This window comes from Muscardinus avellanarius, assembly GCF_963383645.1.
Source record: "Muscardinus avellanarius genome assembly, chromosome: 13".
Classification (NCBI taxonomy): Eukaryota; Metazoa; Chordata; class Mammalia; order Rodentia; family Gliridae; genus Muscardinus; species Muscardinus avellanarius.
This window is the reverse complement of record NC_137799.1, coordinates 40,538,855-40,552,589: the sequence shown is the minus strand read 5'-3', so window position 1 is coordinate 40,552,589 and position 13,735 is coordinate 40,538,855. Positions and strand designations below refer to the sequence as shown.

Sequence of the window (13,735 nt, the reverse complement as noted above, 5' to 3'; positions counted from 1 at the left end):
TAACTTAATGAGACCCTGTTTTATTTTTTATTTTTTTTTTTTGCAGGTCTGGGGGTGGAACCCAGGGGCATTCGACCTCCAAGCTACACCCCCTGCCCTATTTTTTATTCTTTATTTTGAAACCGTGTCTCACTGAGTTGCAGAGGGCCTCACGAAGTAGCTGAGGCTGTCTGCGAACCGTGATCCTCAGGTCTCAGCCTTCCGAATGCTGGGATTACAAGCGTGCGCCACCACGCCTGGCTTGTGAGACCCTGTTTTAAAATAGGGAATAAAAAATAGGGCTGGGGATGTAACTTGGAGGTAGAATGCCCCTGGGTTCCATCCCCAGTACTGCAAACAAAACAAAACAAAACAAACAAAAAAACAACCTGCAAGACCATTTTCAAAACATAAAAACAAATACACAAAAACCCAGAAGCAGAAATATTTTCTCTAACCTGGCAAAATCATTTCAGCATTCCATGTATCAGGTTGGCACCTCTCACTCCTCTCATTATTACCAACTTCACGTCCTTCTGCTGTTTTTCTTTATGTCTTGTCCTGATGTTCAAGGAACATGCACAATATAAGGAAACCCCATTTCTTTGACCATTTCACTTAGGCTTTTTTCCTTATTCACAGATTTGTAGCTATGGAAAACTTGTGGCCTCATCATCTTTTTTCTTCAATGCCACAATTGAACTCTGCATGAAGCACACAGAAATGGCACCTGCACCGTACATGAGCATTCTAGTAATGGCCACGATGGGGAGACTGGCTTGGTGGGGGAGCTGGAAGTGCAGTACCAACAAAGCAATTTTTCTAAAGTTTAGGACAATAAGGCTGATGTCAAATTTCAAAGTAAGGGCTATTTTTTTTTTTTTTTTTTTTTTTTTTGGTGGTACTGGGGGTGGAACCCAGAGGCTTTCTACTTCTGGGCTATACTCCCAGACCTTTTTTATATTTTATTTGGAAACAGGGTCTCACTAAGTTGCTGAAAGCCTCACTAAGTAACTGAGGCTGGCTTCGAGCCCATGTGATCCTCCTGTCTCAGCCTCCCAAGCGCAGGGATTACAAGCGTGTGCCACCAAAAAAAAAAAAAAAAAGTTCTAAGGATGAAATCATGAAATCCAGGTATGAGGCATCATTGGCTCACTTCTGTATTTGAAGATAAACTTAGCAGTTGATTAAAAGATCCATAGAAAAGATCTAACCAAATAGCAAACTATAGACAGACGTGGTGGTGCACACTTGTAATCTCAGTACCTGGGAGCTGAGACAGGAGGATGGCAAGTTCATGACCAGCCTCCACTCCTTAGTGAGGCCCTCTGAAACATCGTGAGACCCTGTTTCCAAATAAAAAATAAAAAATAGAACTAGAGTAGAATGCCCCTGAGTTTACTCCCCAGTTACACACACACACACACACACACACACACACACACACACACAATAGCAAAGCATAAAGCAGTTGTCCCTGTAAGGAAGCCAGCAACTGTGGAGTTGATATTTCCATCTTGCCTCATTCTCAACTGTTTGGAATTTGTATTCCTTAAGTCTTCTTCAGCATTTAATTAATTCTTTGTTGGTTGAAGGGGCTAGGACTGTTTCTCCACACGTAAATTAATCTTTGTTATAAATAACTTATTTTATTTACTTATTTATTTATTGGTGGTACTGGGGGTGAAACCCAGAGGCTCTCTACCTTCAGGCTATACTCCCAGACCTATTTTTTTAAAATATATTTTATTTGGAAACGGTCTCGCTAAGTTGCCGAGAGCCTCACTAAGTAGATGAGGCTGGCTTCGAACCTGTGCGATCTTCCTGTTTCAGCCTCCCAAGTGCGGGGATTACAAGCATGTGCCACCACACCCAGCCATAAATCACTTTTATAAAGAGAGAGCAGCTAGCACATGTTGCCACGTCTTCTCCATTCTCCAAATCCTCCTTGATAATGAAGAAGTTATTCCCACAGGGGCAAGGGCAGAAATACATTTCTAAGACCTTGTCATATCAGAAGTTTTCGATTTCCGCTTTGTTGTAAAATGCTACCATAGTCACAGGGGCTGGCCAAGGGCTAGAGCCCTTGCTGTCCCACAATACAAAGCTTTGTGGGTCTAACTTTGCTGGTAGCAGCCGGGCTATTAAAAAAAAATTTAAGCTAGGTATGGTGGCACATGCTTGTAATCCCAGTACTTGGGAGACTAAAACAGGAGGATCCAGGTTCGCAGCCAGCCTGTTACTTAGTGAAGCCCTTTGCAATGCAGTGAGACCCTGTTTAAAAATAAAGAATAAAAAATGTCTGGGGGTATAGCTCGGAGATAGAAAGACCCTGAGTTCCATCCCCAGTGCTGCAAAATAAATAGAGTACAAAATTGGGCTGGGGATGTATCTCAGAGGTAGAATGCCCCTGGGTTCAATCCCTAGCACCATACACACACACACACACACACACACACACACACACACACACACACACACACCAAAAACTTAAAGGGGTTGGGGGTATAACTTAGAGGTAGAATACCCTTGGACACAATCTGCAGAATAAATAGTTTTTAACAAGCTGGGGGTATAGCTTAGTGGTAGAGCATCCCTAGGTTCATTCCTCAGTATCACAAACACATACAGGTACACAATGATGGGACAGATACCATCTATTAAAGATGAAATGAGCAGGTATGGTGTTGCATGCCTGCTCTCTCAGCAACTTTGGAGGCTGAAGCAGGAGGATCACAAGTCTGAGGTCAGCCCTATTTCAAAAATTAAAAAGGGGCCGGGAGCGATGGTGCACACTTGTAATCCCAGCATTTGGGAGGCGGAGACTGGAGGACTGCAGTTTGTGGACAGCCTCAGTTACTTAGTGAGGGCCTTCACAGCTCAGTGAGACCTTGTTTCAAAAATAAAAATACTAGGCTGGGTGTGGTGGTGCATGCTTGTAATCCCCGCGCTTGGGAGGCTGAGACAGGAGGATAGCACGGGTTCAAAGCCAGCCTCAGCTACTTAGTGAGGCTTTCAGCAACTTAGTGAGACCCTGTTTCCAAATAAAATATAAAAAAGGTCTGGGAGTATAGCCCAGAGGTAGAAAGCCTCTGGGTTCCACCCCCAGTACCACCAATAAATAAATAAATAAATAAATAAATAAACTTTAAAAAAAAGTGTATCTTGGAGGTACAATGCCCCTGGGTTCTATCTCCAGTACTGCAAAAATAAATAAATAAATAAATAAATAAATAAATAAATAAATAAATAAATAAAATTAAAAGGGCTGGGAGAAGCCAGGCGTAGTGGTGTACACTTATAATCCCAGCATTTGGGAGGCTGAGACTGGAGGATCCAGGTTTGTGAACAGCCTCAGCTACTTAGTGAGGCTCTTTGCAACTCAGTGAGACCCCGTTTCAAAACAGAATAAAAAATAGGGCTGGGGATGTAGCTCAGTGGTGGTGTCCCTGGGCTTAATCTCCAATACCATGAAAATAAATGATGAAATAAGGCTTGTCATAGGGAACTTAAAATTTAAATATAGCATGCACTATGTTCCACATATCACTCTAAGCAGAATTATTTATTCATTTAATTCTCAAAACAACTCTAATAATCACAAGTGTGGTGGCACATGCTTGTAATCCCAGCATATGGGAGGCTGAGACAGGAGGATCACAGTTCGAAGACAGCCTCAGCTACTACTTAGTGAGGTCCCTTGCAACTCAGTGATACCCTGCTTCAAAATAAAAGAATAAGCCAGGCCTGGTGGCGCACGCTTGTAATCCCTGCACTTGGGTGATGGAGACGGGAGGATCGCGCAGGTTCGAAGCCAGCCGGGCTGGTTTAAGAGACCCTGTTTCCAAAAATTAAATTGGTCTGGAAGTGTAGCCCAGAGGTAGAAGGGCTACCAGGAACTCCAGTACCACCAAAAAAAAAAAAAAAAAAAAAAAAAGAATAAAAATAGGGCTGGTGGTAGAATACCTCTGGGTTCCATCCCCATCCTCAGTACCACCAAAAAAAAAAAAAAAGATGGCGACCGAGAAAAGCGGGGCTTAAGAGCCCTGCTAACAACCAATCTCCATTACCACAAAATCAGCGCCTTTCATAGCCAGAAAACACCATCACCAGAGAAACAAAAAAATCACCAGGCTTCAGAGAGAAAGTGGACTGAGAACAGAGCTCAGAGCCACAGAGGAGATACACCGGCCTCACACCCAAGGACGCGGCAGCAGCGCCATACTGCTGGCGGCAGCGGAGAATTCACCGGACGGCTACAGCAAGCCAAGGTGAGCCGCTGCGGAACAGCCAGGCGGGATTTTTCAGCGCAGGGAACATCTAAAGATCCCAGTGGCTGAGCTCAGCACACGCTGCAGGCACTCAGAGTGGAAATCAAAACCAAGAAGAAATAAGCCAGCCTCATGACCGAGGGCGTAGCAGCGGCGCCATATTGCCACCGGCAGCAGCAGCACCGAATTCAATGAGTCCAGTACAGCTACATCTGCAAACTCAAGAACAGTGAGTCAAATTGCGGGCCACAGAGGAGAAATCCCAGTACTGTACTCCCTGAGACTTGACCCAGTGGGGGAGGGGCGGTGGCAGAGATATCACACCATAGGAGAACATGCAACCTGGCACCCCCCATAGTTTAAAGCAGCCTCTATCGACTCCCTGGGTCAGAGACTCTGTGATACAACCCAGTAAAGGAGTAGTGGGGTCTGAGATACTACAGACTCGAGATCAAGAGCACCTTAAGTGAAGTCATAGTAACCCAAGGGAAGAACCCAGAGAAGGCACAAACTTCCGAAATCATGGGAAAGAAGAATAACACTGGAGCAATGAATGCCCACAACCCCACAACATCAGAACCCGATAAAACAGAAAATCAGAGATTTCTAGAAGATCAAATCAGGAAAATAACTGTAGAAATAATAGAGGTGCTTCGAAAAGAATTCAGAGAGAGCCAAAAAGAGATAAAGGATGCAATTAATGAAGTAAAGTCCTCAATTCAAAGCACAAACAACCGATTAGACCACATGGAGAACAGAATCTCGCTCTTAGAAGATGATCATTCCAAAAATGAACGCATAGTTTCTAATCTAGAAAAAAATATCCGAGAGCAGGAATCTGACATTGAAGAAATATGGGCCTATTTTAAGAGAGCTAACCTAAGAATAATTGGAATAGAGGAGGGAAAAGAAAGTGAAACCAAAGGGATCAACAATCTCTTCAAGGAAGTAATAGCAGAAAATTTTCCAAACATAGAGCAAGAGGTTGATACACAGGTCCAGGAAACTTATAGAACTCCCTTTAGACAGGATCGGAGAAGAGGATCCCCATGCCACATAATTGTCAAAATGACCAATGTGGAAGCCAAGCACAGAATCTTAAAGGCAACAAAAACAAAGGGCCAAGTGACATTCAGAGGCAAACCAATTAGAATCACTCCAGACTTCCCAAACCAAGTCATGAGAGCCAGAAGGGCTTGGAGTAACATATTCCAAACTCTGAAAGAAAACAACTTCCAGCCAAAAATTTCCTACCCAGCAAAACTTTCTATCAGATTAGATGGGGAAATAAGAAGCTTCCATGACAAACAGAAACTGAAGGAATTTATGTCTTCAAATTCAGCGCTAGAGAAAATACTCAAAGAGATTAACTACAAAGAAGAAATAGGTAACATACACCAGAACCAGAGAAACAAGATTTTTCATCCAACAGACAACTAAGATTGGTTATCTGTGGAGATTCATTATTTATGTTAGTCTTTTACCTATCTCTAAATTGTATTGTTTGCCTTTATTGTTGTTAATTTTTAGGATTTCTAGTTGGAATATTAATATATCTTCAGATATAGCATTTGGAAATATTTTATCCCATTCTATTAGTAACTTTTAACGCTGTTTACATTGTCTTTGGATATACAATATTTTTTTATTTTTTAGGGAGTTTGTATACTCTTCTGTTGCCTGTGCCATTGAAATCATATCCAAGAAATCACTGCCAATTTCAATGTTGTGAGGTTTTATGACCCAGATTTTCTTCTAAAAGTTTATAGTTTTAAGATTTATATTTAGGTCTTTTATCTATTTTGAGTTAATACTTGTATATGGGATTAGGTAAGGGTCCAATTTTATTCTTTTCCATGTAATTATTATTTTTCAACAATATTTAGTTAAAAGATTATTATTTCCACCACCAAATGTTCGTGGAAACCTTGTCAAAAATAACTTGATAATATAGGGAAGAATTTAGCTCTAGGCTTGTTTTTAACTCCAATGGTTTATATATCTGCCTTTAGAACAGTACTACACTGTTTCAATTATTGTAGCTTTATATGGTTTGAAATCAGAAAATATATATCTTCTAGCTTTGTTCTTTTTTCGAGATCGTTTTGGGTATCTAGAGTCCATATTCCATATTAGGATAGATTTTTTTCTGAAAAATAAATATATAAATATATGATAGTTTCACCTAAAAAAATAGAAAAAAAATATTCTCTAGTAAGAAAGCAAAAAGAAATATTGAAATGTTATCTTTAAGTCATCAAAAGCTTGGTATCAGACAAATGAAACTGTTATGTGAGATTATCATTTTTAATTTTGGATAAATTGCTATAATACTAGATGTCAACCACTAATTCAAGCATGGGAAGGAGGGATGGGGAGGGAATGGGGTGGGGATCGGGTAGGGGCTAACTGGGCGATGTGTGCATGTATGTCTACAAAAGTTTGTATTCCACTATGATGTATGAATACAGTGCACCAATAAAATAAATTAAAAAAAAAAAAGAAAATGGAGGCACTGAAAGAATTTGACTAGGTTTGACTAGGTTTCTTAGGTAGCAAGTGGGAGAGCTAAGATTTAAATAAGGTAGGTCCATGCTAGATTCCATGTTCCTTAATATACCTAAAGCATAACTCTAGCCTTGACAATCAACACAAAAAGGATAACCCATATCTCACTGTATGAATGATGGACAGTTTTCATTTTGGCACTAAATTCAGGGTGAAGGCTGCTAGCCATGGGCCCCAGTGGGGGAGGGGGTAGAGTTCTTTGTTCTGTGACCTCAGGGTAACTGCCACTAGACTGAGGAAAACACAATGGCTACCAGAGGACCTACTCAGGGCTAAGGAAGATATGGGGCTTTTCTGGGATCCTCTGGCCCATGTCCTGGCCTGTAGACACTGTGGCAACAGCTGCTTCCAGAGTCCAGGGAATCTGGTGATATTGTTCTTGTTCATGGTTTGGCAGATCCGGAGATGGTGGCACCTTGGGAGGTGGCAACAGCCCTGGTGCTCTGGGGACATGATGCAAGGCAAGGTGAGTGACCTTTGGCCATGGTCATGCAGTTGGATGAATGAATGTGGACACTACATGTAAGGTTAGGTGAAGGATCATTGGAAGAGATGTGGTTCCTGATGAGTGACTTTAATAAGCCCTAGATTTGAAACTGGGTATAGATGGGCGTGAAAAGGCTTCATGCCTGATAGTATCTTTATTTTATTTTTTTATGGGTCTGGGAATGGAACCCAGGGGCATTCGACCTCCAAGCTCTATCCCTTGCCCTATTATTTTGTTCTTTATTTTGAAACAGGGTCTCACTGAGTTGCAAAGGGCCTCACTAAGTAACTGAGGCTGTCTCTGAACTGTGTTCTTCCTGTCTCAGACTTCCAAATGCTGGGATTACAAGCATGCGCCACCACACTGGGCCTGATAGTACCTTTCTATATACCCAAGGGCCTACCACTTCTTTACTATGTGGCCTTCCTTGATCAATTGTAGAGGCAGAAATCAGAGGAGGAGGAAGAGGAAGAAGAGGAGGAAGAGGAGGAGGAAGAGGAAGAAGAGTTGTCATCTCTGGATCCATTGAAACTATCCTCTCCTCCTAAAGAAGTTCCCACAGCCTCAACCCAGCCATCCTGTGGTTCTAATGGCCTTCCCAAGGTCACAGGGACACCAGAGAAAATACTCACAGAACCCTCAAGCTCCTTAAGATCCTTCCCCACCTTCCAGATCCTGACCAACTTACCTGTGAGGAACAAGACTGCATTGGGGAGCCTCCTACAGCAGAGAAAAAGCCAGCTCTTCTGGGGTCTCCCCTCTCTGCACAGTGAGTCCTTGGAGACCATCTTCCTGAGCTCAGATGGCCCCTCTGTCCTGAAGTTGTCTGTTTGTTCTTCTGTTTTCTTCAACAAGCTTGCCTTCCTGCCTAGGTATAACCTGCTGGTTCCCCATTATCACTCCCCTACCCAATTCTCTACCCATGAAGCCCATACAATGGAGTATCTGGAAAGGATGGCCTTGGATCCTCAGCTAGTTCCCCTTCCATCCTCCCCTCCTGTCTCATCACTGTCCCTTCATCTTAAGCCCTTGCCTACAGACCACAAGGGAGTCCCATCTGGTGCTGAGACACACACACAGTGGCTTACATTGCAGAGAGAGGTTCCTTGGGTCTCGGAGGATCATGTCCTGCACTCACAGCCTGAACTCCAAAGAATTAGACCCTCTAAGCTCTTATCCTCATCTGAGGCCTGGTGGAAGATACCAAAGGACCCTAGTCTTTATCAACATAATCCTGAGTCACTCTCTGCCTCTCAGATGTATCCCTCTAGCCTTCTACAAGTTTCCAGTAGGCTTGAGGCCCAATGGAAAACCATGGGACAAAATGAGCACCCAAAAGCTTCTGAATCAGTAATGCCAGCTCCTAGCCCAACCTCTGCTTCCCTGCCAGAACTCCAGTCAGCCAGCCCTTTGGGAGGCCTGTCTGGATCCAAGGTCCTCTGGGAAACCAGGGAACAAAAAGAGAACCGTCAGATCTCTGAGCCCCCAGTCCTGTCCCTTTGCCAACCTATAGTACCCAAGATAGGACACCAAAGAACTAGCTCCCCAGACATCAAGGAAATAACTCCACTACCTGTTTATAAAGCTCAGTGGGGAACCATGGGCTATAAAAACAGTCTCCAAGCTTCTGAAACCCCAATGTCAGCCTCCTGCCAACCCCCAGCTTCTCTGTCAGAATCCCCAAAAGTCAGCCCTAAAGGAAGACTTTCTGCATCTGAAGACTTCTGGAGAATGGTCACAAAGTTTCCAGTGCTATCCTCCTGCCCTCCCCTAGACTCCCCACCAGAACCCCAAGAAAAGAGTCCCCTAGAATATCCATGCAGAGATGAACCCAAGAGGGGATCTGCAGAGAACCTGAGAAAACCCTGGGCCTTTGAATCCCCAGACTTGGACCTCAACCCAGGACTCTATGAATCCAGTCCTGCATGTGTCCCATCAGGATCTGAGACTCCACGGGAGGGCACGCAGAGTAAAAATCTCTGGGTCTCTAAAGACCCAGTTTCACCTCCCAGCCCTCAATTTCTGTCAGAAGCCAAAGCTTTGTGGAAGACCAAGGTGCAGTGGGAGAGTCCTGGGGTGTCTGATACCTCAGATCCTACCCTGAGAACTCTTCTAGCCCCCTTTATAGAACCACACGGAATTAATATCATGGATAGCCTCCCTAGATCAGAAGCTATATGTAAGGACATTAAGTATTCCAGGAATTCCTGGCCTTCTGAGACCCCTTCTCTGGCCCTCAGCCTACCCCCAAATCTTGAACAAGAGCCACTCCAAATTAGCCCCATGGGAGTCCTATTAGATTCTGAAGTTAGATGTGAGAATGCACAAAGAAGAAAGAATTCATGGGTCTCTGGGCTCCCGGCTCCCAGTTCACCCCAAGATCTGCATGAAGCCAGCCCCCTGGGTGTTCTGTCTGACTCTGAGCCAAACATGAAGCAAAAGGAAACCTGTGGTGTCCCTGTATCCCTACTTTGGGGATCCAGCCTACCCTCAAATTCTATTTCAAAGTCCCACATAAATGAACCTTTTGGAGACCAATGCAAATGTAAGCCTGTGGGGGAAGCAGTGGAGCAGAGAGAGGACTGTAGGGCCTCTGAGCTCCCAGCTCCCAGCACACTCTCTGCTCCTCTAGCAGAGCCATGTACTGACCTCGAATTTGTGTGTAGAAATGAACAAAGAGCAGTTCCCCGTAGCCCCAGTCGACCAGTAGTGGATCCCCTGTATCCAAAATCCTGGTCTTCCACCCTAGCTGAAGCTCCAAAAATTAAACATACCCAAGCTGGTCTACAGAAAGGAGAGGTGTCCTCAGGAGCTGAGGCAGGGACTCCATCCTCCCAGGCGGAGGCTGTCCCAGAGGTACTCACGCACCCTGGGATCTGCACCTGGCAATGGAGTAGGGAGTTGCAGCTCAGGCTGAAGAAACTGCAGCAAAGCCCTGACTTCAGTTCCCCTGGCCCAAGCCAACCATTTTGTAGCTCCCCTGTCCTGAGCTCCACACCACCAGACTCCTGGGGACAATCTCCCTGCTCCCCACAGCAGACTCACCCCTCTAACCTGCACCCTCATTCCTTAAGTTGTCATCTCCAAAAAGTTCAGAGCACAATACCTCAGTCTGTCCAGGCCCTCCACCGTCATCATCACTCCCAGTCCTCGTTCCTGCCTCAGCCACGACCTTCTGGCAGAGCAGAACAAAAGTCTCAGAAAGAGGAGAGGACAGAGGGGAAGATGGTGGCCCAAGTCCCACCCCAGGGGCCATGTGTTCACATGAAGGCTTGTGAGAACTATCCAGGCCTGAGGCCCTCAAACCCCATGAGTCTGGCTTCAGACAAAAAACACAAAGCTTCAGCCTTATCTTCAGCCAAAAAGAGAGAGAGTCCCAGAAAACCCAAAACAGGAGAATGTGGAGGAAGGAATGTAAGACTTGGCTCATCCACAGTCACAGGGAAGAGCCACCCCACCCAGCCCTGGAGACTAGTAAAGGCCCTTGTAAGCAGAATTTCCAAAAGGCCTCAATACAGGGACCAGAGCCCTAGACACAATGCTAAGAAGCTCCTCCCTGAGGCAGCAGGGTCCCCAAGATGAGAGAATTCCAGGGCTAGCAGCAGGTGACATACAGAACCTTTGCCACTGTGAGCACTATCCTTGGGCCCACATGGAGAAGTATCTCCTGTCCCCCACATCCCAAGCTCCCCTTACTGGGCTCTTCAGAGTGTTAAGACATATATCTGGGTACCTGTGGACCCCGGTCCAATAAATCCAGCCAATAGAGAAAGGCTGGTAATACTAGCACACAGTACTCCAAGGCCTGAAACCAAACTGGGTGGAGGGTGGGGAAACAAGGAGACAAGCAGAGAAACACCTAATAAATACCTAATAAACTGGCTGACTTAGACAAATTCCACTCATGTCTTCTTTGGAACCTAGGGGACTGGGATGTGTCAGTTCCCTATTAACTTCTACTGAAGCCATATCCTCCGGATCAGGTCCAAATGTAACTGCAGGGTTACCTTAGCAAACTTTCACAGATGATCACATCTGGAATCCACTCTACAGGGTGAGGCTGGAGCACAGCATAATATTGCCCTTGAAGGGGAAACTTCATAGCAAACAGAAAACACATCCATCTACATGAGCACAACTAGTCTGGGTCTAGAGAATTGTTCCCAGACTAGTACCTTGGACCTGGGTACTAACTAGTCCAGTACCTTCATCCATTTAACTCACATGGTTTAACTCACATCCATTTAACTCATCCACGGTCCCCTTCTTCATCCATTTAACTCACAAATTCTCCATGTAGCTTTCTGACCACGTCCTGTCAACTCTGCTCTGATCTCTTCCAGCTTCAGCTCATCCATGCCAAGGTCACAAGAACAAGTACCTTTTCACATTTTAATAATCATCAGGATTTTTCTTCTATAATTGTCTGTTCATAGCCTCTACTCATTTTTTTTTTTTCATTTCTTTTTTCTTTTTTGCAGGTCTGGGGGTGGGACCCAGGGGCATTGGCCCTCTGAGCTACAACCCATGCCCTATTTTTTATTCTTTATTTTGAAACCAGGCCTCACTCAGTAGCTGAGGCTGTCCGTGAACCGCGATCCTCCGGTCTCAGCCTCCCGAATGCTGGGATTACAAGCGTGCACCATCATGCCTGGCTTATTCACTTCCTTCCTTTTTTTTTTTTTAAATGCGGTACTGGGAATGGAACCCAGGATTCTACCTCTGAGCTACACCCCCAGCTCTATTTATTTTTTTTATTTTGAAACAGGGTCTCACTAAGTTGCAAAGGGCCTCACTAAGTAGCTGAGGCTGGCTTCGAACCTACGCAATCCTCCTGTCTCAGCCTCCCAAATGCTGGGATTACAAGTGTGCGCCACCACGCCCAGCTCTCTACTCACTTTTCTATTGCACAGTTGCATACTATATTAGTCTTCTACTGACTGCTGCTGTAAAAATTACCTCAACACAAATTTTAGACGAGTTTGATGGCACACACTGTAGTCCCAGTACTTGGAAGGCTGAGCAGGAAGATTTTAGGTTCCAGACAAGCCTCGGCAATTTAGTGAGACCCTCTGCAACTTAGTAAGACCCTATTTATTTATTTATTTATTTACTTATTTGGTCTGGGGATGGAACCCAGGGGCATTCTACCTCTGAACTATACCCCTACCCTATTTTTAAATCTTTTTTTGTGTGCATGGGTCTGGGACCCAGGGGCATTTGACCTCTGAGCTACACCCTCTGCCATGTTTTTTATTCTTTATTTTGAAACAGGTTTTTGCTAAGTTGCAGAGGGCCTAAATAGCTGAGCTGTCCACTGTGATCCTCCTGTCGCAGTCTCCCAAATGCTGGGATTACAAGCATACACCACCACATCCGGCTTTTATTCTTTATTTTCTAACAGGCTCTAAGTTGAGGAGGGCCTCACTAAGTAGCTGAGGCTGTCTGCGAACTGCGAACCTCCTGTCTCAGTCTCTCAAATGCTGGGATTACAAGTGTGCACCACCATGTGTGGCTAAGACCGTTTTATTGTTTATTTATTTATTTATTTACTTATTTACTATTTATACAAGTGTGCACCACCAAGCATGGCTAAGACCCTGTTTACTTATTTTTTTTGTGGCACTGAGGGTAGAACCCAGGGGCTTTTCTACCTCTGGGCTATACTTCCAGACCTATTTTATACTTTATTTGGAAACAGGGTTTAAGTTGCTAAGAACCTCAACTCAGTAGCTGAGGCTGGCTTCAATCCTGTGTGATCTTCCTGTCAACCTCCCAAGTGCTGGAAAATCAAGCATGTGCCACCATGCCCAGCTAAGACCCTGTTTATTTAAAAAAAAAAAAAAAAAAAAAAAAAGCAGCCAGGCATGGTGGCACAACACTTGTAATCCCAGCATTTGGGAGGCTGAGCCTGGAGGATCACAGTTCGCAGTCTCAGCTACTTAGTGAGGCCCTCTGCAACTTAGTGAGACCCCTGTTTCAGAATTTTAAAAAATGGGGCAGAAGGTATAGGTCAGTGGTCGAATGCCCCTGGGTTCCATCCCCAGACACGCAAAATAAATTAAATAAATAAATAAATAATAATAAAAAGGAAGCCAGGCATGGTTGTACATGCTTGTAATTCCAGCACTCAGGAGGCTGTGACAGGAGGATTGCAATTCAAGGACAGCCTTAGCTACTTAGTGAGGCCCTTTGCAACTCAATGAGACCCTGTTTCAAAATAAAAGAATAAAAAATAGGATTACGGGTGTAGCTTGGAGGTAATGCCCCTGGATTCTATCCCTAGTACCACAAAAATAAATAAAAAATAATAAAACTGGGCTTAGCAGTGTAGCTCAGAAATAGTATACCCGAGTTCCATCCTCAGTGCCACAAAAATAGAATGATAAAAGGGTTGGGACTGTAGTTCTGTGGCAGAGTCCCCCTAGGT

The 13,735-nt window shown here is 44.4% G+C and overlaps 2 protein-coding genes across 2 annotated transcripts; both read left to right on the top strand.

The window, feature by feature from the left end:
- Window positions 1–7,071: 7,071 nt before the first annotated feature.
- LOC308272167 (spermatogenesis-associated protein 31G1-like) lies at window positions 7,072–8,597 on the top strand (the record flags this gene model as incomplete). The annotated part of the gene is given in 4 exon segments (XM_080708942.1): window positions 7,072–7,185; window positions 7,702–7,743; window positions 7,747–8,406; window positions 8,577–8,597. Coding segments are annotated over 4 exon segments (807 nt in total). The 5' UTR covers window positions 7,072–7,101.
- Window positions 8,598–9,588: 991 nt separating this feature from the next.
- Window positions 9,589–11,059, top strand: LOC308272166 (spermatogenesis-associated protein 31G1-like; the record flags this gene model as incomplete). Its single annotated transcript, XM_080708941.1, is given in 3 exon segments — window positions 9,589–9,619; window positions 10,055–10,841; window positions 10,843–11,059. Coding segments are annotated over 3 exon segments (1,035 nt in total).
- Between the last annotated feature and the right edge of the window lie 2,676 nt (window positions 11,060–13,735).